At 35.3% G+C, this 27,604-nt stretch overlaps 1 protein-coding gene across 1 annotated transcript in view; it reads left to right on the top strand.

Moving 5' to 3' along the window:
- Positions 1-27,604, top strand: part of LOC149085184 (zinc transporter ZIP3-like) — an 81,463-nt gene that overhangs the window by 26,996 nt on the left and 26,863 nt on the right. The window contains exon 2 of the mRNA XM_089233041.1: positions 13,699-15,175. Coding sequence (XP_089089167.1) covers positions 14,330-15,175 — 846 coding nt within the window. The 5' untranslated portion in view covers positions 13,699-14,329. The remainder of the gene's footprint in view (positions 1-13,698; positions 15,176-27,604) is intronic.

Raw genomic sequence — 27,604 nt, 5'->3', positions numbered from 1 at the left:
AAATTGCGGATAATGTTATCATTCGTTTATTATTATCACTTTTCCAAAGAACGGAACGGACCAATATCATCACATGAGAAAAAATTTGTTTTAGTTATCGGGACTTCGAACAATGTTATGTATCAATTTTTTTTTCAGAATTTTTCGAATCTAATTTTTTTTCGTATTCTGAAGCTGAAGTTTAACCAAACTTTATCTTTCTTGTAAGTTATCGTTATCAGGCTGCAAGACTATGTGGGAGGCTAGAAGGTGTAGTCTCACTACTCCCTTGTTAACAAACATTTCCGTACTTAATGTCGTAAATGAATCCGTATTATTCGCTTTGATCCATGTACGTGCGGAGCTGCTTTTGCAATGGCCTTACTATAGTGATGGTAAATGTATGACGAAAAAAATTCTTTTCTTCAGTTCTTGATCAGTTTCTTTCAGTTGACCAGATTCAAATTTCTTTTTCAGAGAGGCTTTCTCAAGGCATCTATGAAACGTATTCTACATTTAAAAAAAAGTAATTCATAATATGTATACATAAGACAGTTTCATTCTAACGCTTCACAATGGTTGAATCAAAAAATGTAGTATTTAAGCTTAAAAGAAAAGAAAGAAGTCCAATTGTAGAATTGAAAAAAAAACGGAACGATTGAACATTTCTACCGATACCTGTTTACCGTTCGTCCCATCTGACGAAACGGGATGCATGATCACTGTAGTTGAAAACGGGACTTTTCTGATATAATTATCATTCAGTTAATTTTATCAAATTCAAATTTATTCATCTACGTCATAGAATCAAGCATATCATATGTGTACAGAAAAGTGGGAAAATCAAACATATAAATAATTATTGCAGAAAAGTAATAAAAAATTTGTATGGCGTAGATAGGGCAGGGGAGAAAGAGCCATAAAAATTACCCGAAGAGTTTCCCTGCCCTAGGAAAAAAGCAGTGGCAACAGCATGGAACCTGGTACAAATACATAATTAAAGTATATATGAAAGTTTAGTCACACATAATACAATAAAATACAGTAATAAATACCGAGTGAAAAAGCGGAAACCACTAGGCTCGATGCGATCATATTAAGCGGCGTATACTGTATAAGAAAACTACGACCTCTCTTTCTTTCTCGGTTTACTTATTTATGCACGTGTGATGACTGAAATAACAATCGTATCATCTTTGTTTAAATTCGAAAAATATTGCTGTGTGACATCATAATAGAATTGTGTTTGAGGGAATCGTCATTTCTTCCTTCCTATACGATTCGAGTTCTAACAACCAATAACGATAGTTTATGGTTGAACAATTGTTGTCGATATCGGTACTAAGCCAAGAAATTTATTGTATTTGAAGTCAACTATGCCACAATCCTAGAGATTAGAAATCGATTGGTGCTGCTCATGCGATCACACTGTCTAACAGTTCAACATCTGGCAAACGACGAAACCGTGAATTATCTGATATCATATGCAAATGTATCTTGCCGTCATTCTTTTACATTATAATTATCCCTCTACGACTTCTTAAGTCAACACTAAATAATTGAAGTACTTCGCGTTCTTTTATAAAAGGAAGAAAAAAAAACACAGATTGAATAAATAGATAGCATTTTATTTTTTTGCAGAGAATAATAGTTAAGAAGCATCGAGAAGTATGTCAAGATTCTCAAAAGTAACCTTTTTTTTTGATGCGATAATGTAAATATTTGATTTTATAGAACCATAGAAATTCTCTTGAAAGAATAGAAGGCGTAACAAAAAAAAAGGGGGGGGGCTAAGTATGTGTGATACTTAAATAGTTTCGTTTTTAATGACGTGTCATTCAAAAGCTGACGGGAAAATGAAAAAGGGTGAATATGATACGGCTTCTCACAGCTATTTATCCTGCCTTTGATGTTTTGCCAGACGTCGAGAGATGAAAAAGTCTTTAAGATATAATTTCATTTTGCATAGATGCACATATTTTTTTTTAGATAAAACACGACTCTACAAAGTTATCAATATCTTTCAGAGCAAAACAAACAAACGATAAAAAAAAACAAAAAAACAATAGCATAAAGAAAGAATACGAAAGAAAAAGCCAAGAAAAAAACGGCACAGTTGGCCGACTTTCTTGAAGATACTAATTATGAGAACAACATAAAAGAATGCACTGGGTGGAAACGAGCAAAAAGATTAAAGAAAAACGGTATATTTTCTGTGTACATACATACAATGTAATTTTTTTTTTTTTTTTTTATCGTCTTTCACTCGGAAGTTCTTCCATCGGTTCTAAAAATGCGGAAGAGTAAGCTCTTTAATTATATTTTATTTGTATTTAATGAAAAAGGAAATTTTTATAGACGTGCACAAGTTGAAGTTCTCGAAGAATTAATTGCCAGTAGAATTTGATAACTTTTGCCGCTCTTAAATAAGCACTCAAAGAATGTCATTATTTGTGTGTGTAAGTTCGTAACTTTTTTTTCTTCTGTTTTTAACCTGATGGCAGCAACCATAATAAAAGTAAATCTCGGAACCTCGTTAAGGGCAACTCGAGTCCCTCAGGTAATCAGCAAACGTTGGGAAACTCTTCCTCCTATTGCCGCTAATTTCAGTTCTAAATCGAAGAAACTCATTTTCATTAGGCTTGCCCAATGATGGTCAGTAATGAGAATTGCTTGAACGATAGGCCTATATCCTTTCAAATTAGCAAGTTTATTCGCCGTTGAAAATGTTAGTTATAATTTCTCTTACAGAATTCACAAGATCCATTTTTTAAAATTACTTTCTTGGGGTTTGTTTATTTGATAATTTAGAGCTGTCGTATAATACAGAAAAGAAAGATGCTTGTCTCATGAAGCTTCGAAGACATCTGGACACTGCTGAAGTTAGTTAACGACCTCAACTCTTTAATTAACTTCAGCAGTAATATTATTCAAGTTTATCTTTCCCACAATGTATACAGGGTGTCCTGTAAGTGCTAATGCGGCCTTTATCTCGTCAGCCGTCCGTCGTAGAGGTAAGGTTTCAATTTAAGAAAATAATAATATAATAAATAATTCGATATACTAAAAAATGCTCAAAATGTGTTCAAAAATCACCCTGTCCGTTTTAAGAGTGAAAATACAGTTTGCCACAAAATAAAAATGTAAATTTTTATACGGTTTCCCCATCTTCTAACCTCCAATTAGAAAGTTGTTGCCCTGTCTCTTCTGAGCCCAACAACAAAAATTTTATGCTTCTAAGCGCAATATTCGCCGAGATATTCGAATTCAAATATTGGGAAGAACAACACAAATAGAGGAAGGAAGCGTTGTCCGTTAGTTGTTTCTGTTCTTTACCAACTTTTCTTCGATTTTTGAATTCAAATATCACAGTGAATATTGCAGTAAAAAACATGGGATTCTTTTTTTCGGGCTCAGAAAAGACAGGGCAAAACTTTCCAATTGAAAGTTATATAGAGGATAAAGGGACCGCATATAAATTTTGATTTTTTTTTCTGACATACTGTATTTCCCCCTCTCAAAACCGGTACAGGGTGATTTTTGAATTCATTTTGAGCATTTTTTAAATTCGGATCATACTTCTATGCCGAATGGTTAATGAGATAAAGACCGCATTAGCACTTAAAGGACACTCTGTATAGTTTTCGTATAATTTCAAGAATTTTGTTTAATTTAGAGTGTCAGACACTGGACATCAATTGTTCGTTTTAATTACAATTCCAAGATTGGGATTGTCTAGTACATACCAGGATTTCGATCACAATGACAGTTTCACTAGATTCCGTATGACTTCGGTCGGGGAGGATAAGCCCTATGACTGACTTTACCACGCTAGTGTCCCTGGATCGAAGAAATAACTGAAAAAAAAAAATAGCGAATACAATAGATCAAAACTGAACCAATTCATACGAAATTTGAATTTTTTGTTGAAAAAATAATGCTGTAAAAAAGCAAAATAATGTCGCTGCAATCGTATATGGTTGGCATAAATTGTCTGTTTGACAGTAAAAATGTCTTTTCCGATGTAGTTGTGAGATAAGAAATTCAGTAACCAATTTTTTATGAACTTTTAGGTATTCTTCGCTGAACAAAATGTGATAGAGACCTATTGGCAGATTAGATGCAAGTTCAGTTAGACCTGGGGTGATCAGCCCTTTGTGTTTCACGGACTCGCTCTCTCAACGAGATAAAGGCCAGGGACCCTCACTGTCAATAAGGGGTCATTCAAGTATTACGTCATCATCGATGGGGGAGAGGGGGTTTCCGATTTGCTGACTTTTTATGACAAGGGGGGAGGGGGGGGGTTGGATAATGCTTACGTCATCGCCCACCCTTTATGAAAATATGAGTTAGGATTCAGAGGGGCAGAGCTGATGACGAAATTCAGCTGACAAGAGGGGGGAGGGGGTCAGCGTTTTGCTGACTTTGCTGAAAAGGGGGAGGGGTCAAAAATGACTAAAATTTGCTTACGTAATACTTGAACGGCCCCTAAGATGAAGGCCAGGGGCCCTCTCTGTCAATAAGTTAGTCAGGGACACCCTTACAGAATAATATACAAATAAAAATACAACAGACACAATGCCCAACTAGGTGGCTGAAAAAAGATGCCCATAAGAAATATGGATGTCGAATCTAAACAATATCAAAAATACAGCAACCCAATAAGAGCAATAACAAACCAATAATTAAGATAAAATATAAATATCCTGCCCATAAAAAAATTGTTTGTCTCATCTAAGTATGGATAGCTTCTCGATTCATCGCAATATGTTTATCGTATTTCTTTTCAAACGTGTCAATCGCGTTAGAATTCGAGACTCCAGGGGGTAAGCTATTCCATTTATTCACAACTGTATTATGGAAAAACTCTCTGCGACACCACCACCTAGAGTTGTCCCTTACCAATCGATACTGGTGTCCCCTTATCGAAGCAGTTAATTGACGGCGTATTTTTTTAATAACTCATGTTAAATCCTATCCATCCCGTTGAAAATTTTGAATACTTCGATCATATTCCCCCGACACCTGTATTCTTCCGATGTAAATATATTCGAAAAATGAAGTCTCTCTTCATAGCTTAAGTAAGTATGGTCTTCAAAGTTGGGTCAGAGACAATGTTATCTGCCAACCTAGATTCAACTTCCATTTTATCATCCCTTATCGTTTTCTTCAACGCCCTTCTTTTTTCAGTAAATGATGACAGGTAATCTCTTCTGCTTTTGCATTCCCTGAATGCCCTTCTCTTTTCAAGATAAAGATTGCGCACGTTATCCGTGAATTAGAGGGGGTGAGATGAACAAACCCGCTTTTTACGAACAAAGTTTGGGGGGGGGCAATTTTAGGTGGCAACAAAGAACACCGTTATGAAATTGTCAAATTATAAAGCTGTGGCGGTGGCAAAAATTCTAGCTACGGCCCTGGGTATAACATCGTGCAAAACAGAGGAGAGTTTTGTTCTGAATTCCTCCCACTAACTTACCGCGTACACTGATACCAACGGGTTTTTGAAAATCCTAACCTTTCCTTCAAAAGTTCGAAGTTGGTTTTTCGAAAATAAGGAACCATTCTGCTATTGTTCGGTTTATCCGCGAAAAAGCTACAAAAAGTTAATAACCCGACGATCAATGGAAGAAAAGTTGTCTCCAACCGAAACATATTCAACAAGATCTTCGGAACTGGTGATAAGCAAATCCGAAATAGAACTGCCCCTAGTAGCTTCTCATACCTGTTGATACAAGGATCGAGCACGAACTTAAGAAAATCTCTATCATATTGATCCTTGATTTTTTTTTATTTGTCCAAAAAAGCCTCAAATTATTGTTTAAGAGCACCATCTAGATGCTCTTGACCTTACGTCCCGCTTTTAAAGCACTCTGTTTTTTTTTTCTTTTCTTTTTTTTTGGTCGCTGCTCTGTTCTTTTAATTATGCCATATAACTGTTTTGACATTGCAATATTCAAATTTGATCCATCATATTTTTCTTTCTTAAGTCTGTTGAAGCCTTTTAATTTATCTCAAATCTACACCATGGAGTTGAACCTTGTTAATGCGAAAATACGTACTACAAGAGTTCCAGGGCTGAAACTAGAGGAGTGAGAGGGGGTTCTTGTGCTCCAGGCCTCTGGGAAAGGGAGAATCCGAATTATTTTTTTGATTTTATTTTACTGCTCCTGAAAAATTACTGGGTGGGAATTCCAAACTGCAGACTTCCCCTTTGTGATACAGGTCATTATTGTTTCTGGTATTACGGCCAAAGGCACTGTCTGTTCCCTTAAGTTTTTTCAAAATCTTCGTTGCCAAGATATGGCTTGAAAAATCGAGAGGGCCGGTGGCATGAATTTTTTTTTTCAAAATTTTAAAAATTTATGTGTCGAAACAAATGCCTAGGATGCCACCCTTACAACCTGCCACCATGGTGCTTCGCACCCCTTGCACCCTTGCTTAAGCTGCCCTAGGGTATGTCTTCAGGTGAATGCGTAAATCTCAATGCTTTCTGCATAGAAGTATTGTTACTTAGGTCGATGAAAATGATATCCTTGATCATAGGGGCCGGAACCTGGTGGCTGAGGGGTTTTTAACCCCCTTCCAATAAATTTTGTGAGGAGGCTGAGCCCTTCCCAAAATTCATGAACATACAATGGAACACACCATCCCACCTCCTGCGTACGGGCTTGACTCCCGTATATACGAGAAGAATGGCGATTTTCAGCCCCCTCAATGTTTTCTTCATGTCGGTCCCTCTGTCCTTGATGTTCATGTACACCCACATGCCGGCGCGATAGGTAAAAATTCCATCCTACAGGACAACAACGTTCGACACCATAGAGCTAATATCGTCAGCGACAAATAATTCAAAGTATAGAATGACCATCTTGATCTCTTGACTTGAATCTCATCAAACATTTTTGGGATGCTATAGGCAAGAAGACGTGTTGTTTTGTTCAATTCTCCACCCAAGACTCTTGCCCCGCTTAGAGCAGCTATGCAAGAATAATAGATTTTATTTTCTACTAAGCTCATAATTAATTAACATATTAATTTTATGCCTGCGCTATTTTTTTAAATGTAAAACTAATTGTCTGCAAATTTATTTTCATGTTATTTCACACTTTCAACGTGATGAGCAACGTGACTCATTTTATTTTTTTCCACCTTAATTTATCGAAACCACTGAGTATTTACTTTACGCGTACTTAATAGCGAATTAATGCATGACAATAGACCTTCGCACAGAAAAATAAAAATTTTCAGAAATGCTCATGTAGATTTATTTCATAAAATATCTGACTATATTTAAAGTTGTAATACATGAACCTCTTAAAATTTCATTTTTTTCTCCCGAATTCGATCGAAAAAAATGTCAAATTTTTTTCATTGAAATTTTTTGTTCATTTTTCATTTGTAAGTAGGGAAATGTTATTAAAGTTATTATTTCTAATATTTTTAAGCATTTAGAACATTTTTACTGCAAATAAAATAATAACGTTTTACCTGCAAGTCGTCTTTTCTTTCTACTTGTGCGTCTAACAGAGAAGTTACATTTACGGTTGTACATATGTGTAAAAAAACTACCTTCAGTGCAAACTACCATTTAGAGGAGAACTACCACCATCTATACGACTGATTTGGTGTTAAAATAGAATAAATATACGGGCAATCTCACTTGCCCGTATCTTTCTCTGATTTGCCCTTACGGCGTACGAACAAATCAGTAAAGGCCCGGAAACAGTGCCCGTACGACGCACAAGCAAAATAGGCAAGGAGTTAATGAATGTTGTGAAACCCATTCAAACTTTCCACTCCATGTTACCATAACTCATCTGCACCACAGGAGGTAGGGAATGTTAGATATTCAACACAAGAAAAAGAAATATAGAATATAGAATCAGGCGATATATAGAAATGCTGATTTTTTGGAAAGAAAAATTCATCTCTGCCTCACTCGAACACCGGTCTCTCATAAACAGGATGAGTTCTCTACCACTAAGCTATGAAGACAGATAGAATATTTGTTCCTTGGAGCATATATATGATGAACGCTAAATATATGTCGCCATCTTGTGGCCCCGATCTCATTTACTCGCAATAGCTGATTGTTTCCACTGTCCATCGCATATGCGGATATGCGCAACATGGATATTCAACATACGCTCCAAGGAAGGAACATTCTATCCGTCTTCATAGCTTAGGGGTAGAGCACTCGTCCGGTATACGAGAGACCGAAGTACGAGTCCCCGTGGAGGCAAAAATGAAATTTTCTTTCTAAAATAAATCAGCATCTCTATACATATAACCAGGTTTCCGTATATATTCTATTAACTAAGTGGAGAGGACATCTTCCTCTGCATATTCAACAACCTATTAAATCTCGGATAGCATATTCCGATTACAAGAAAATTTATCCCTTCCGCGGATCCAAATACGGAGAGATTGATTATACCTGTCGTGTAAAAACTTCAGAATTTGATTATATTACACACACCTCCTATGCATTTTCTACACATGAAATTGCTGTGTTCGCGGAGCCTCCTCTTCCATATCTGGTGGTTGGAACTTTGTGTCCGCGATATTTCACTTTATTTCTCGACTCACCCACCAAAATAAAAGGGAAAATTTCAAAGAGAGACAAAAAAAAAAAAAAATTATATCTCAGCGGGCCCTAAAATGTGAGCTATGGTTCTTCTTTTCTTGTGCCGCTACATATCTTTTCTCCTGGAATTCTTGCTTGAAGCACCGAGGGATTTTTCCGAGAAGTTGGAATTTCGCCCGGCGGCACAGTAGTAATGGATTTTTGATCTTCTGTTTCTGGTATTCCTTCGATAAGCTTGGTATTCTTAGATAGAGAGAGGAGAGAGAGAGAGAGAGAGAGAGCTTGCCTTTCTGTGTGTGTGTGTGTATGTGTGTGTATATATGTCCACAATTTGCTCAAATGCAAAGAGAATAGAACGATTTACTTGTGTATGCTTTTTGGCTTGAGGTATGGAAACAAGCACAAAACCGTTACATACCTTTTAATGTCACCATTCATGTTTCTTGAATGTCTCTTGTCATGTTCGCTAGATGGTTGCCTGAATTCTTTATGAAACATCAATTTACCTATCACATATGAAAGTTTCAATTCATTTTTACGGGATATTTTTTCGCAAACATACGATTCTTTTTTATCTTGTCGAGCGTTATTATTTATTCGTTTACATTCACGAATGCATTTGTATTTTCTTGTCATCAGTTAAATTCTGTGGTGTTTGGTCAGAACATAACTCCAAAACCACATTTTTGATATATAAGCATCTTCATTGTCATTTAAAAATCAAAAATAAAGCATACACACAAATACAAATGAAAATATCATACATCGGCATGTCGTTTAGCCGTGCGCACGCATTTATTCATTCATCTCACTTCCAATTTTTTTGAAGATATAATATTCTGATCAAACACCACAGAATTGTTTTGTTAGCATTCGATTGTATAAACTCGATCTCAGTATGCAATTTTAAAATTTTCAATTCACTTTTCCAAGATTTCTGATGCGATGATGAAAATTTACTTAAAATAAACATTGGGAGTTTTATGGCTTCGTTTCACGAGTAAACTCAATGTATTAAAAGTTTAAAATCCTTCGCGAATTTCGAAGAACCAAATGTGACTACGGGTGTCAAGAAATTTCAAAACCGCATATACGTATGATCTATTTAAAATTCAGTTGAAGATGCGGAATCGAATGTGTGTGTATTACTTCTGTTGCATAATTTCAATAGATGAGTGTAAGTGGAACAGAGAGAGACAAAATGAAATGCTAGTAAAGAATTTAAATTTCTAAAATTAATTTAAGCTGTAATTTTGCATTTATGTTCTCTATATAATGCTATTATCTGCATGGGGTGTTTTGAAAATGACTACAAGCCATAAAAGCTTAAAACTTCTGTAGCAATCTCATTTTAAGCAAACAGATGGCGCAGAAACGCGGAGAACAGTTTTCCTGCGGCCTCCTGCTAGGAAAACGATTCTATCAACTTGCCATTACTGCCAAATGGAATGAAAATTTTACCCATTAGTCCCACATTAATTTTAACAACCGTGACTCGCATAAATTGTGACAGCGTTTCGAGTGCCGTTGCTTTTAAGCAAAAATGACGTAGAAAATAAAATTTCGGTTGTTGATGCACGTTACAAACTCGAACGATACGTTGGTCATTATTGTAATCTGCCTCATATAAACATTAACCATTACATTTCATGTGATTTGTTATAGTTTTTCTCGATTTAAATACTCAAAGCTTTGCACTTATTCGTACTACTGTTTTTTCAGCTGATGACATTGGATTTTTAATTTAACAGCAATAGAAAACTCAAAATTTTCATGTAAGCTATTTGTTAAACGCTATCAGCAGATATCACAGACATTTTTGTAGATAAATTTTTTCTCAAAGAAAATTCTTTCCACACTACCCCTATACAACACATACATACATGCTCTTCAAAAAACACATTTTCCACTACTTAAAAACAATAAGGTTTTTTTTAAATGCCGGTCCGAGGTCCACATCTGTTTTCCACAACTTCTGCCGTTATCTTGGGCCTAACAACACAGAAAACAAGTTTTACGAGGCTTAAAACTGGGATTTTCAACTAATCTGTAGGATCACCCGAATTACAAAGAATCAACAATGTCAGCTAATGCTAAAACTCAAGGCAAACAGAGATAATTGCAAGAAGAGAGGGAAGCCAGTTCGAAAATTGTTCAAGAGAAAGCAATTTTCATTACCGAAACGCGATCCAAAAGCGGCAACGGAAATTTGCGATAAATTAATAAGTTCGCCTTGTTTGGTGGATGTATTTACGATTTAAGGGTCATTAGGGAGTTATTTCGCTACCATTTACTTCTACTTGGTGGTATTAACGTCTTTCATAGCAAAGACGTCGACCCACACTCGATAATGCAAGTAAGCTTAATATATTATGACAAGGGCAATGAAGTGTTAATCTTTCGGAGCATTTTCGTTTTAAGCAACTAGTCATCTTGCTATTCACCATTGAAATCACCTGTTTTTATGCGGACAATTAAGTAGCCCCTATCGTGAAGTAAGTGCACTTACACGCTACTACTACCACTGCAGACAAAATTTATTCGGCAACCGATCGAAATAAGTAATTTCTTCGAGATTATGTTTTGCGGTTCATTTAATGGACGTTTTCATATTCTTAACATCTGTTTAACCGATCCACTGCTAAAGGAAGTTTAAGCAGATGTTATTTATGTATTAAAAAAACAAATGTGTTGAATAACTGTGATAAAAGAACGGGCGAAAGAGTACGTTACGAGTTAAGTATGTTTACCTACTAATGAACAGGCACACACATCTCGTCGATGTTATCTAAAAATAGATTCTTAATCATGAGTTTTGACTGAATTTTATCGAACACTCTTACCTATAATCGAAACTAAAAGACGTAAACAAACTTTTAGTATTAATAATCTAATTTATCACTGTATTACTAAAAATACAGACATTTTATAGAAACTTCCGAATACAGCAACGTTAACTTTCCGTAACAATAGTTGCCATTGATGAATCACATAGAAAGAAAAATTACGCAAACGCATCACTTACGTATATGAGCATGAGAAAATTTTCGACGTGTTCATGTAAATCTTTTTTGATAGAAAAATTTATCATTTTTCAGGGAACATTAGAGAATCCAGTGAGGAATATTATAAATCGCGTGTCCACGTATTTATTTTATTTTGAAACTCATTTTTTCAGCTGCAAAGTTAGTTTATTTATCGAAAGTGAGCTATATATAAATGTATAATATATTACGTATCCATGAAAACAAATTTACGTGAATATATATTTCTAAAAGTTGGATGCTCGAGGCATTTATTCGAAATCTTCTCTTCAATTTGTGATGTCTATACTTTCGTGGATGAAGTAACAATTGAGTTATGGAATAAAAACGTCAAATTCAATTCCTTATGAGGAATAATATAATATATATAAAGAAAACTATACTTTCTGTTTTACAGGTCATCGCTCTTTTCCAAGTAATTCAGTGCATTTTATGACCAAAACATCTTCCCTACTTTCCGCTGTCAAGTTTTATTGTCCCTTTGAAAATAGAATAAAAAATTCGAGAATATACTGAATCAAAATAGGAAAAAATAAACTTCTATCCATTCCCATAAATATTCGCGAATTTTGAAACGCGAATGACGTTTCTTACTAAAACACGTCAAAGTATTGAAATCATTTGAAACTTATCTTTCGGTGAATTTTTGTTTATTTTATCTTTCTTTGGGACGTTTACTAGGATAAGCAAACTAGGTAAAAGAAAATCAGATGAATAAATACCAGAGAAGAACTATTCAACAGACGCTACAGTCGAAAGTAAACAAAGCTGGGGAATGGTTTCCTCTCTATTTCTGTTTCTCTCTCTCTCTCTCTCTCTCTTTGAGTCTATCGTCTTTTCTTACATGAAAATTAGGCTACCATGCAAAGAATAACTCAATGTAAATGTTAATTCATACGAACTTCTTGTAAAACCCGTTAATGAATCTACCCAATCAAACACGAAAGATTCGTTCAGAAAAGTTCAGAGACTGAAGTTTGTTTACTTAAACAAGGATTTCCACTCTAGGGAGTCGTTGCGAGAATCAATAGTCAACAACGTTGTATATTTCTTACGTTGTTAATAAGAATAGAATTTTACCCAAAATATGTACACTAGACACGACCGATGAAATGTTTACCGTCTTCTTAGTACAGTATAAAGCTATATCTCATCTCCAGCAAATACTATGAGCAGAAAACCTGGATTTTTATACAAATACAAATACAATGCCACAACAGGCAAAATGCCCAACGAGGTGGCTGAGAAAAAGATGCCCACAACAGTACAGTAAAACAACATACAGTAAAACCTCTCATATCCAGAACACACAAACAAAATGAATTTTTAAGGAGATAGATATTTTCTGGATATTATGCTGAGGTGTGAAAAGTCATCTTGCCTCCGCCAGGACTCGAACCCAGACCCTCTTGCATAACGAGAAAGTATGCTTTATTACTTAAGCAAATTCAAAGGTACGTACGGTCTCATGAGGTTGGTGACCAAAGAAATAGCGAAAATAATTTATGAGCTATTTTTTATATTAATGCAAAATTGTATGAATATAAGACAAACAAATTTCTGCAATTTTTATCCCTTTATTAGCTTCAAAATTTTTTATTTTAGACTTTCTTGCAACAGTATGGAGATATTTACTCGTGTGCTGAAATTTTCTCACACGAAATGGATTCGCATCCCTCCCCCACCATCTTTATCTTGGATAAGGGGATGATTTTATACTGTATAACAAAAAAATTTTAAAAAGGAGAATTGAGTCACAAAATATATAATAACATAATTGCTATTTCTTGGAAAGTAGTTTTAGCAATCAATAATTTTTAATCCAGGCAAGACTTAAATTTTCGCATTGAACTATTAATATTAAATGAACCATGATCTCTATAAACCTCTCGCACTAAATCACCGAGATCCATTAAAGAGACACTAAAATAAAAAAATTTACGAACTTAAATGGCGTTTTCTTTTTCAGTTTTTAAAATTTTTTATTCGATATAAATTAAAATTTTAATATTTCTGATAAATTCTGTGTGTATATTTATATAAAAGTCAATACTTATGGCCGTATTTTTTTATTTATTTCCACAGTCTGGTGAATTCCATCTGACACTAAGAAGAAATTAAGAAATAGAAGTTTATATGAAAGCTGTTCGACGTTACGGCACTGATATTTTCGTCTGACATTATCCAGAGCAGCTGTGTTTTCAAGCTTTTTTTACAATTATTTGCAGAGAACTATTCAATACCGTTTTCAGCGTCACGCGTTAATGTGAAGTCGAAATTAGTATTTTTACCCCAATTTAATAACAGAAGTAGCAGCAAGTGCCGCATGTCGCAACAACATACGGTAAGAAACTCGCAAAAAGGGTGTAACGAAACAGGTGGTGGTGGTGAGCGTACACTTGCTTATCGCTGCTGCCGCATTAGTAGGAAGTCTTTAGCAGAGAGCCGTGTGCCATCAACAGTCGTCAGCTCAAATCTTATCACTACGTCGATAAAACCGGAACGTCGTAAGTTAACGCTGTTAGTGAGAATTTCTCGAGATTCTCTCCGAAAATAAACGACCCCGCGTGTAATTATTCGACGAGACAGACAGCCCGAGAAATACGGAAAGACGACGCAACCGAGTAACAATAACCGACGCAGAAAAAGGAAGAATCTAAGGAATACAAAGATATTCCTAATTTACTGGACACCGATCTTCTAACAATCGCATGTGATGCATATAATTACCGCCCAGCTGCTAAGCCTGACATGCTTGTTCGCAAGTATGGTTGGCGTCTTCCTGCTCCCATATTGGTGGCTGTCCCGTAGACCAGATTCCTTCGATGGGTCACGTTACCAGATTGGTTTGAGCTTGGCAAACTGCTTATCAGGTGGAGTTTTTATCGCTACGTTCTTCGTCGGTCTCATGCCTGAGGTTCGAGAGTTATTCGACGGAGTCTTGCAGAGTTACAACATCAAATCTGGATTCCCAGTGACTGAATTCGTTATATTCTTTGGATTTTTGCTTTCTTTAGGAGTCGAACAGTATGTTTTAGAGTACCAAGAAAAGAAATCTTCCCGTTACACATCCATTCCTTCTGGGATTAGTGACGATATCAGTAAAACAGACACGAGCTCCAATTCTCTATCATTAAATGCTGAAAGAAACGAAATCACTGACTGCGAGAGTGAACGCGAGAATTCGTCGAAGGCCACTACTGTGATTTTAAAAGAAAATAATTCCACGTGTTTTGAAAATCCTAGAAGTAATGAAAGTAAGTGCCACAACCACGGCGGTGGCGGCCACAGCCATACGGACATTGTCCATTATTTGAAGGGCGAAGCCGGTATTCGCCTTGGAATGCTAATGGTGTCACTCGGAGTTCATTCGTTGTTCGAAGGTCTTGCCTTGGGGCTTCAGACAGATGTGCCTGTTCTACTGAATTTAGTTATTGGCGTCGCTGTTCATGAACTTCTGGTTTCTTTCGCAATGGGGGTCAACGTCTCCAGATTAAAGTTACCGAATTCTACTGTCATCAAGTTAGCTTTAGTTTTCTCAGTATCCATTCCCGCTGGTCAGGTATGTGACATATTTTCATACTTCACCAACACAACAATGTTTTAATCATTTAGGGAGCGGTAGCCCACATCGATAAGATACTCGCTTAAAGGAACAAAGGATGTTCATAGGTGTCGCGAGTTTGATACCTGGTGCGTCCTTGTCAGAAACTTTCCTAAGACAGGGTACAACATAAATGGCTACATGGCCACTGAAAAAAAAATGCTACCACGGGGAGTCCCATATCGAGGGGTTAGCTCACCAACCTCTCCGTGAGTATAAAAGAGAACAGAGGCTGCCGTTTGGAATCGGCAATAAATTGTAGGTCCCGGTATTATTAGCCCTCGTATACAGAAAATGACCGTGGTGCGACAAAAATGATTAAATTTAATCATTTCAATAAACTTAATGGGCTAAAGAATGTAAATAGTTTTTTTTTTCACTACGATAATTATACTCATCATGATTAAGGTTTTCACAATAAAACCAAAACGAGAAAGTCGAAGTCCCATAAGGACAGAAAAACTCCATTAAAAAAAAAACAATAATTCTAAAATTTTGAGTGCGGTAGTTGTTTTTGCTCAATAATGCTCGCCTATGTATGTCTCCCAGAAAACAATCAATCTTCACACGAAATATCGCTTGGAAGTGTTGAATCACTTACCTTACAGTCCAGACCTGTTACTTTATAGATTTCATTTGTTTGCTCTTGTCCTTCTCTGAAAAAGCACCTGAAAGAACGGAGATTAGCCGGACATTGAGATGAAAGAGGCGATGAAGGATTGGTTGCCCTAAAAGATCAAAGCTTTTTTTAAAAAGATCTGTCTTCAGTCACAATGCACCCATTTCTTAATGATTCGTTTATTTTTCATAATGAATGCTTGTCACTTTGTCATTTGATCAATCCTAATATATGATAACTACAGTTATTACATTCTCGTGTTTATTAGCGGTATGATATTTTATTAATTTTTCGAAGAATATATGTCTTATCATATGAATATAACAATTATATAAGAAGATGAAACCAGTGCGAAACATTAACAATCAACATACACACAAACTCCGTAAAAATAAACCGGAACTATTTGAATAATATGTTTGCTTTTTTTTCTCCATAATACAGTCTAGAGCTCATCATATCAAATTTTTCACATAGGGTATTAAAAATGCAGACAACAGACAGATTTTATTAGTAATTTTTATTGTTCTTTCATTTTATTTGCAAGTGATATTCAAATAATCATCAAACATTGAATGATAATCACGTGGGCCGCAAAACAATGAAAAATAAACTCATTGAATCGTGATCTGAGCCTGTGCTTAGTTTTCTTCTTTAGTCTCTCATTAAGATGATCCTCGCTTTTTGATTGACTTTCAAATTAAGGAAAACATTTTTCACTGTATCAAGATGTCCGCGCTCATTACAAGTAGTATAAGGCCGAGAGAGTTATTATATATTCCCATCAGAATAAAATAGAATTTTTCATAGCTGCAGTATTTTTCGTAGAGTAAACAAATTTTCAATTAACAAAACCGGAACACGTTCCCTTTAAATTTCTCCACGATGAAAGTTCACATATTTCTTATTTATGTTTATATCTTTCGAAATTTGCCTTTGATGAAAACTAGAGTGTAGAAAGGTGTGTTGTTTGTGTGTAAAACCAGGTTGTTTTCACGAAGAAGCACCTAGATTATTTTCTGGAAAGATGTAATAATATTGAATATTTTCCTTAATTCTTTCTCATATTTATATTTTCTTCCTCTAGATTTTCTTAATATTCTCCTTAATTCTTTGCAATTTTGAAATTTTCTGAAACTTCATTATGCCAAACAAATTTGTGAAATGAAAAGCTCTTATTTTTTAACCCCTACAAGTATCAATAAAGTACTTTAAAGGAAAAGTTGACGATGCTTTACGGTATTAATCTCGTGAGAATATGTTTAAAAAAAATTTACCTCTATACTGCAATCAATCTTCGAAGTTTTGTTTATTTATGCATTTCTTTTTCGGATAAATTCACGATTTTTTTTAAGTAAAAACTGAATATTCGGGCACTTTTTTTTTGTTCTCTAGTTCATTTCATATATGTATATATATGTATGTACCGTAACATATGTATATATATATATGTTATGGTAAATGTGATAAATGGGGTTGTTATGCATAATCGCCAAGCATTTTGGTAAAGTTTTGATAAATTTCCCTAAATTTATCACACACATACACACACTTTTACCGGTGATTATGCATAATGTATGTATGTAATATGTATTATGCATAATCTCCGGTAAAAGTGATAAATTTATCAAACTTACCAAGACGAATGGTAAGTATGCATAATAACCGATCATCATGTATAATAACCGATTTATCACATTTGCATAATAACATATATTTTTTATAATTTCTTAAATTATTCCTGAATTTCGTATTTTTATAAAAATCAGCTGATTTTTATTTATTTCTAAAATTTGTTTTCTCCGCAATGAAAGTTCTACACCAGTACAAACAAGTCCACTAATTTCTTGTTTTCTTGAACCCTGAACATGCCTGATTTATGATAAATGGGCGATTTACCACCTTTTAATCCTGAGGGACGAATTGTTTCAACATGAAACATCCTTTTCGCTTTCTTTTACCGTGGTTCGATCTTTGTCTTTTGTGGGCGCTATCTATTTTCATTAAGGGATAAGTCATCTCACTGGTCTAGAAAAGGCATATGGAACAGATCCGCCCTTAGAGAGTGTGCGATAGGTGCGGTCGCACCGGGCCCCGCACTTACGGTAATAGAAGTGAAAACAAAATATATATTTATGGTGCACAGTATATCAATTACATTGATGAACGACGTGTCTGAGGTTCTACTGTTTTATTCTGCAATTTTCATCAATTTTATAATCGTTTTTTTTCTATCAGAGCCCCCTATATCATTGAAAAATTCATTCCAAATTTTTATCAGTACCAAAATGATTTCTTTTCACGGAGACGCTATTGAAAATTTCACTAATATTCTAAGATTATTTTTTCATTAAATATGAATTTTTATTAGTTATGGAATTATTTTTTTTTACTAATATGAGTTTTCATTAATTTTGGAAATTATTATTTATTTATTATTTCTTTCCGTAATTCTTAAAATATTTCTTTCAGTAATCCCGGACATATTTTTCATTGATTATGAATTTTCATATAAATTACGAAATACTTTTTTCCCCACCAATTCCGAAATTACTTCTTTTAATAATTACGAAATCATTTCTCATCAATTCTGACATTATTTCTCTCATTAATTCAGAAATTCAATTTATCTCTCATTAATTTGGAAATTCAAATTATCTCTCATTAATTTGGAAATTCAAATTATTTCTCTCATTAATTTGGAAATTCAAATTATGTCTCTCATTAATTCAGAAATTCAAATTATTTGTCTAATTAATTCTGACATTATTTCTCATTAACTCGGTAATTCAAATTATTTCTCTCATTAATTCTGACATTATTTCTCATTAATTCGGTAATTCAAATTATTTCGCTCATTAATTCTCAATTTTTTATAAAACTAAATTTGAAAGTACTTCTCTCAATTCTTGAATACATTTTTTTCATTGAGGTTTTTTTTTCTGCATGTCTAGAAATTATGTAATTATGTGAAACTTTTCGCCCATGGACCACTGCAATAAGGTTCGTGGGACACATGTGGCACGCGGGCCATGCGTTGTAGACCCTCGGTATACTGTATTTATCTTGCAAGGATATTACTTTTACTCTGCATAGAATACCCTATAGCCTACTGCGTCATGATAATTAGTTTTTATATGAGGAATACTGTTTTGGGAACGGAGAACGTATTTTTAATAGGATCTTCCTTATTTTTATGTGGTAAAATTTGCTTTGAGTTTTTCAAAATGACAAGCAAGTTTAAGCTCGTATATACAGGGTGTCCTGTAAGTGCTAGCACGGCCTTTACCGTACGGCATCAACCGTCCTTCGTAGAGGTATGATTCCAATTTAAAAAAAATGCTCAACAGCCGTTCAAAAGTTACTCTGTACCAGTTTTGAGAGTGAAAATACAGTGTGCAACAAAATAACAAAGCTAATTTTTTATACCGTCTCCGTGTGCTTCAACTTCTAATTAAAAAGTTGTTGCCCTGTCTCTCCTGATGCAAACAAAAAATTCCATGCTTCCAAGTGCAATATTCACAGAGATATTCGAAATCGAAAAACGGAGGACATTTGGGAAAGAACAGCGTTAAATGCAGAAAAACCGTTTTACCCGCATTTAGCGCTGTTCTTTCTCAAATTTCCTCCGTTTTTCCGAATTCGAATATCTCTGTGAATATTGCACTTAGAAACGGATTTTTTTTTGCATCAAGAGGGACAGGGCAACAACTTTCTAATTAGAAGTTAGAGCACACGGGGACCGTATAAAAAATTTAGGTTCTTTTATTTTGTGACACACTGTATTTTCACTCTCAAAAAACTGGAGCAAGATGATTTTTGGATACATTTTGAAAATTTTTTAAACTGGAACCATAACCACGATGGACGGTTGATGAGATAAAGGCCGTGCTAGCACTTACGGGACACCCTGTGTATATACGTTTGTTACGACAAATGTGATAAATCGGTGATTATGCATACTTACCAATCGCCTTGGTAAGTTTGATAAATTCATCACTTTTACCAGTGAATATGAATAATACACAAGCGTCTTCGGTAAATTTGATACTTGAAATTTATCACCTTTACCTGCGATTATGCCAATACTCTAGTGTAATTGGTGAATTTGATAAATGTGAAAATACAAATGAGTCTAGTATGTGTGATGATTCATCGCACATACTAGAATTTAAAAAACAGAGGGTGGGGAGGGGGTGGCAATTACCAAACTTGAGGGAATAGCAGTTTCACGGATGGGGGGGGGGTGAAAATTTGGTTTTTACTTCAAAATATAATGGCGTACTCCGTTTAACGAGTCACTCCGCTTACTAAGTCATATTTCTGCTCTCCCAAGACTGACTCATTAACGAGGTTTGACTGTACAATACATGTATGAATTATCATATACGTAGTATGTATGATTATATAGTATATCGTATATACCTTTAGTAATAAATTTAGGAAAATTTATCAAATTTACCAAAATGCTTGCGAAGTATGCATAGCAACTACATGTATCACATTTACCGTAACATATATATGAGTCAAAGTACTTTATTTCTCCGAATAGTCTCATACACTTTAAAAGAACTCCATTCAATAACCTCTTACTCCTTGTTGAAGAACAGGCTCTTCTGAATGTGACGTAAATGAACTCTTACTCGCACGACCGAAATAAAATCCAACAAAAACGTCATTTGACGGTTACGCGAAGCGGTTACGAGAGTCCCGTGATGTCAACGTCGCGCATTAAATAGCAGAAAAGTCCATGCGTAAGAAGGACCACATATTTGAAGAGTGGATTCATAAGAAAAACCAAGCAATAAAGAGCCTAATATGTTTATTTCTTTTCAAGCATTTCAGGCTTAATGATCGTTGACAGCTGTTCCAAATAAGCAATCAAATTACGACACTCGTTATCAGAAGAGTTTGTAATTGCACGGGCATTAGAACTATTAGCATAAACGCGATTATTTCCAGAATTGTACGCGAAACTGTCAGGAATGTGTTAGAGCTGGAAAGCAATTTAAATTTTTGATATAATGCTTCATTAAAACTCTCTGTTCATTTGAAATGGAATTATATTCGTTCTTAGCGTTATGAATCCTCTAGTAAATTGCTCTACTTCTCAAATTAAATGCTTTGGACGGAATTGAACAGTGATCTTATACAAATGAATAAAAGATCGGAATTACATTTAATTTTTTAAAATTGCATCGGAAGTATTCGAGAAAGTTGTATTTATTTGTGTGTGTGTGTGTGTGTGTGATGGGAAAGGGTGAGTCAAATTATTCAAGTGGTTTACGATTGCGTGCCTCTTGTGTTCAGAAGGCAGTTGAGAGAATTACAATTTGTGTTAGGCCAGTAAATTCCAGTCAGTGATAATTGCATATTCTTGGTGGGAATCGCTGCTTGATAGTCAAGTAATTCGCATGCCTTGGCTTCTTAGTTTCCAAGTTGAATATGCGTTTCCGTTACGATTTGGAATCGGATTCGAAATATACCTAAGTCACGTCTAAATTACTTCGTCTGTATTTAATGACCATATTAGGCAAAATATTGTTATGAAATAAGATTGGGGATAATTTACTTACGTTTGGTGTTGTCGTTCAAGTTTTTTTGTATGCAGCTGCTGAATACGAAAAGAAAAGACAACTTATATATATCCAAAATTCCGAGACTTTTTATGAAATTCTTTTACACGGAGCGCCAAAGTTCCTGGCTAACGATCATGCATCATAGGCTCGTTCAAGTTCCCATGTTCTGAGCAGTTTACAGACGTAGCTATTCGTCAGTACTAGAATCGATTGAAAATTCCTCAATGAAGAAGTGGGAAAAAATTGAAATTAAAAAAAAAAATGAGGGAGAGGCTATATACCAGATTGTTTTATCCGTAAATGTTAAGTTAAAAGAATTCATCGTAAAAAAGCAAATAAATGTTCAACAATAGGATTTAAGGTGGCAAAAAGTTTTTCTTGTGAGGATACGCATTCCAGTTTGATTTTCTAAATAGTGTCATTTTACGACACACATACATGGACATGTACTTTCCTCTTTTCAATGATATATGGATCACATTAGTTTGTACGTTTTGTACTTTTGAAGATAGGCATGAATTATCGAGACATCATTTCAAACAAAAATGGGTGAACTTCGACCCTTTATATTTTTGAGCCCTATGGTCCTTACGATTTTATATGGTACTGTAATAGAATGTGTTTTCTTATGCAAACTGTAGTACATGTGTTAAATTTTGCGAACGTGCTGCGAAACTGTTCAAAATTCATGACAGTCTTTTAATGTCTCCAACAGAACCGTTTCTATTATCATTTCTTCACTTATGAGCATGACGTTAAGCACAAGAGAACGTGGTGTGTTTTTGATACTCCTGTACGGCCATGGTAATTTCTTTACCAGAAGTTCTTTATAGGGATTTGAGATCTTTGAACGGCCTTTTGAAAATCCGGGCTTTTGAAAATTAAAAAAAAAATCGTCTCTTCACACACACACACATTAGTATGTGTTTCCAAAACTCCATAGCTTTTTCATGAATAGTTACAGCTGTCGACAGCACAGAAAAAAAGGAACTTTAATTACAGATAGCGTGGTGTTTTTATTTTATGAATAACATGACAAATTGAACTCCCAATATTTTTTTGTAATATAAATAAAAGTGTTATGAGATTGAAGTTACAGGGTCACACACATGAGATTCGACAGAAACCAATCAACAGTTCAATGGTGTTTCCCCAGAGAACTTTGATTACTTCCTTTCACGTATTGGAGGAGAACGCGCAGTGGAGAAGCCCCACAACATTTTCAATATCATCAGAAACTTCATCCACACAACAAATACAAGTCGATGATGACAATAATATCTGAAAGTAGCAATACTGAGAGAGAAGACTCATTTCCCTGTTCTCATTCAATACTACGACGAGCTGACAACGGGAAAAACGCGAGCGAGAAAGAGAGAGAGAGAGCTCAGCTCACGTTGCAGCAAACATGACAGCTCTGACAAAAGACCAGCTGTCGGAAACGGATCTGATAGAAGATTTCTTCCAATTTAAAAACCGGAAGAAATGATGAAACTGGATAAGGAAATAAGAAACGGAGCTGAGAAAGAGATTTAGTGAAAAAAAAAAGAGACTTCTCTCTTTGGACATATTCTGTAGATCGGAAATAACCTCTATAAGATGAGGAAATGTGGCTTCGAAAACTTGCCTCTTTACTCATTTTTTTAACATATACAAACGTATACAAATACGCAACATACAGTGGAACCTCGTTTCTACGACGTTTTGTTCCGGCTTGTGAACGTCGTTTAAACGCTTAAGTCGCACAACTGAGACTCCTCATGCCCTCAAAATGCCCTCTTTCCCAACAGACATATAAAATATTATAAAATTCAATGTGTTTAATTGCATGTAAAAAATGAAATTTATAAAATCTCATTTCAAATTGTTTAGACCCTTATGCTGGTATTTCACTATAAAACTTTTATAAACTTTTACTTTTTTGTAAACTTTATAAAACTCGAAAAATGCAGCCAATAAATCTAAACCGATAAGTTCATTGATTGTGGGCGGAACACATCAGGCATATCGTTAATGAAACAACACGAATTTTTCGTTATCTATGCATTACTTTACAATATGTGCATTTGCAATATGCGCTAACAGTTGCACAAAAACAGATTGATCAAAAGAAGTTGTTGCATTCAGATCCAGCAGTTCGTGTCTGATAGGGTACAATGTGTTTTTGCGCTGTCTTCGTGTGCAATGCTTGCAGTTTCATAGTGTAATCCCGGAATTAGAGAAATAAAATTAGCAGAACATTACCTTTACTTTACTGTTTTGCGAGATCAACTTTCGTCACATTAATTCAAAGTTCTTGTCAAATTATGACTTTCCTTATTGACAGATATGTACCCTCAAAATGCTTACAATGGACTTTCCCACCCTCTAGGATAATTTCTGAAAGGACATATGACCACCTTTCCAAAAATTCAATCCCGTTTCTTTAGGACTCGCCACTCGCGGAAATAAGCAATAAACAGATCACTTAAGTGTCCGCTCTAAATGGACATCAGCCAGCTCAATGACAATTTTCGTATTTGTCGGCAATCACTCATACTTTTTATGGCTTTTGCGGTGACAAAATGCAAAAAGAAATATTTCAGCAACACATTTTCACTGTTTAAAAAAATTGCGCGCATTTGATGGATATAAAAGAAATTATTTCTAAAGATTTGGAGTTTTGAGTCGAATAAATGAACTACAGTGAAACCTCGCTACAACGATACTCGATATAATGATATAAATCCCTCTACAACAATATTTTTTTCAATCTTGTTTGGAATTGCCTATAGTCTAAATGTTAAACACCTCTCAATTCAACGATATTCTCTACTACGATAAATCCTTCTATAACGATATTTTTAAGAGATTTTAAAACCAAAAAATATACAACGATATTTTTTTATATTTCGCTCAAAATCGTCTGGAATTTAATTTTAACTTCGTCCCACTTGTTTTCATTCTTCCAATTTGCATCTAATAATATTGGTGTTTTGCTCCACATGATCACCGAAAATGTTGATAAAGCTGTTGGTATAGATACTTTAAGACACATAAGTGATATACGGTAAACTTCTATACAGGGGCAATGCATCTGATTGAATTTCATTAATCAACTAATTGATTAATTTAAATATTTTAAAATGCTTTTTCTGATGATACTAACATCGCAGATTTATAAAGATGCCAACAACAGCATAAATTTGATGTCGAGTGATGGCAATGTTACCTCTCGATATGTAAAAGATAATCCCTCTACAACGATTTTTTTTCATGGCCCGCAAAATATCGATACATCGATTTTTCAATGTATCTTGAAATGTATGGGAAGTAATTGCGACCGAAGCCAAACGTCGTATAAATGTGGAAGTCGTATAACTGAGCGACGCATAAACGAGGTTCGACTGTGTAAACTTTTTCTTTGCAAAATATTGCTTTGATGGCCTAGGTAAGAGAAGCTTGCCTTGGGCTTTAACATACTTTTTCCCTTATTTTTCCTCATGTAGTTCAGTCCGTACAAGAACGCACAAAATATTTACCATATGTATGTATCGACGAGCGCAAGTACAGAATCGCACAAAATATTTACTGTATACCCCCGAAAAAAAATCAGGTAAAAAGAAAATGTTTCTCGTATTTATATATTTTCTTTTTTCAGAGAGTTTATTCCTACCTTTTTCTTTCTTAACATCTATCTTGTCCGTAATTGCTTCCCGCTGGCATTGCATCGAAAAGCATTTGGCAAACTACTTGGAAAGAAATAAATGACAAGAGGTCTTCAATCGAGCTCTTCGAGAGAATATATATATATATCCTTATGAATACAGCAAATTCTTAAAGTTTTCATGGATTTGCATAAGCGAACGATTTGGTTAACATGAGTATAAACAGGGAATCAAGAGTGGAGAAAATGTGGAAGCGTTTGTCGTATATTTGCAATTTTTTTTTTAACTTTTTTAAACCGTTGGAAGTCGAATTCCGAATAGATTTCTAGTAAATGGCTATTTCAGAATTGGCTATGGAAATCCCACTATTACGGCAGATGCTAGGCTTCTTATTACTATAATTATATTTGTTTGGTTTGAGTAAGCTTATTTTATACAATCATAAATTTATCGCGTTTTTGATTGTTATTTCTTATGAATTCCAGTGGGGTTTCTAAAAAAAACCAAATTACCTATTTATTTTCCCTGTCCATATGAATTACTTTCTATTATTAAGTTCCATTATTTCTGAATCCTGAATTTACTTTTTTGTTGTTGCATATCTTATATATAAATGTGAAAGTATGTATTGTATATATGTTTGTTCTTTATACAAATCTACAATTTTAGACCGATCGTCGCCTAATTTCGCATATATACCAAACAGAACCGGGATTGAAGCACAGGTTACTTTGAAAGTTCGTCAGAGCTGGGCGGAATGGCCGAAAAACTGTCGGATAACAGTGGTTCCTGGGCCCCAACAATCACTTTCGGAATGTTTATTTTGGCTACCGTGGTTCCCTAACAATGCGTTTCAAACATGCACATGCCTTTACAGTGGTCTGTCACTTCTTTGATGCTGGCAGTATTATGTATGATAGTTTATTATAATGGTTTGCCACTTTTTCAATCCTCCCAGTAATTGAAGAAAACCCGGGAAGCGCCGGGTATTTTTGCTAGTATAACAATAAATAAACGCTCTCATATTAGTGACTAGCTGTTACCCGCGCCCTCGCTAGCCTGGATTCGCTAATCTGAAAATTGCACGGCGATGAATTCCCACATATAACATTTGAACACTCTCATGATTCCCTTGGGAGTTGAATTTACAGAATTCCCCCCCCCCCCGTGTGTGTGTGTGCCTTAGTGAGCCAAACTATATTACAAACTACAGGGTGGGCAACAGAGGCAGATTTAACGGCGGGCACACCGGGCGCGCACCCGGGGCCCCTACTTTTAAAGGGCCCCGAAAAACCAAAACTCCACACTTTTTTCTAATTTAAGGGGCCCAATATTTTCTTTTGCGCCCAGAGCCTTGGGAAATTTTTTAAGACAGGGAAAAAATAACTCAAAAACAGCCGATAAGTGGCACTGGCTTTCACAAATCAAAGAAAAGATGAGCAAATAACGAACAGAAGGCCTCCAAATTGTTTATTACAACAGTATGTGTTCCACATGACCACCACCACCACAGGGGTAACACATTGCAGGCGAGTCACAAATCCAACATCGGCAGTGTGCCGCAGGTACACATACACGGTTTATAAAGGTGAACTGGCTGTGGATTAGGAGCGAAAGTTCTTATAACCGTCTCATTTGCAAATTTCCAGCGAAGTCACTTTGGCTTTGGCTCGTACCAGCGCCACCTATCGGCTGTTTTTTTAGTTGTTTTTTCCTGTCTTAAAGAATTCCCGTGACATAGAGGTGCTAACCCTGCAAACCGTTTTTCATTTCGGTTATTTTTCTGGTTTTTATTCATTTTAAAAGTTTCTCCGGACTTTTTGCCCACCCAGTATAATACTGACCATATTTCATATTTATAGCTTCAGCGATTTGGGATCAGCTATGATTGTCATATATAACCTAATGACCCCCCCCCCCCCTAAAGGTTGAATTTTGAAAAATCCCTCCTTGGTGAGTCTCTTACATTACAAAATAAAAATACTGACTAAATTTCATATTTATAGCTTGTGATTTCGGCTCGTCATGATTTCCATATTTCCCGTGTGGCGAATCGTATTCGCCAGGCCGGAGTTATTAAGTAGGCCTATCTTTTGAGTAACCTTTTGACCCCTCAGGGGACCCCTCTTTCGCCCCCTTAAGGGCCCGGTTGATATGTGTTTTGTGAGTGGAAGGCACGGTAATACACACGACCAATGGAAAATAAATGATGAAAAAAATGACAGTTATTCATTCACACGCCGGTTGCTTATAAACAAATCTTACATTCCTAGCTACATTATGGAAATTTAGCGCATCGTGTTTGGCCGAAATAAGTGATGAACCATTGCGTCACTCCGTAAAATCTTTGCTGATGACGTTTAACGATAGATATACTTAATTGTGGGCGATTCCGGAATTCGCCGTTGAAGTAATGGTTATAACACGGGACATACGTGCCGAGGGTCGTGTGTTCGATTTACTCTCAAACCCATCCCGGAATTTTTTTCCCATCTTTGCTGTCATTTATTGATTTACTAAAAAATGCTTTTTATTCTGATTT

The sequence above is a fragment of the Pholcus phalangioides genome, unplaced genomic scaffold (genome assembly GCF_987345545.1).
Source record: "Pholcus phalangioides strain wild (caught in Gottingen) unplaced genomic scaffold, Ppha-v1.0 ptg000007l_1, whole genome shotgun sequence".
NCBI lineage: Eukaryota > Metazoa > Arthropoda > Arachnida > Araneae > Pholcidae > Pholcus > Pholcus phalangioides.
Note: the sequence above shows the minus strand (reverse complement) of the source record. Positions and strands in the feature narration are given on the sequence as shown.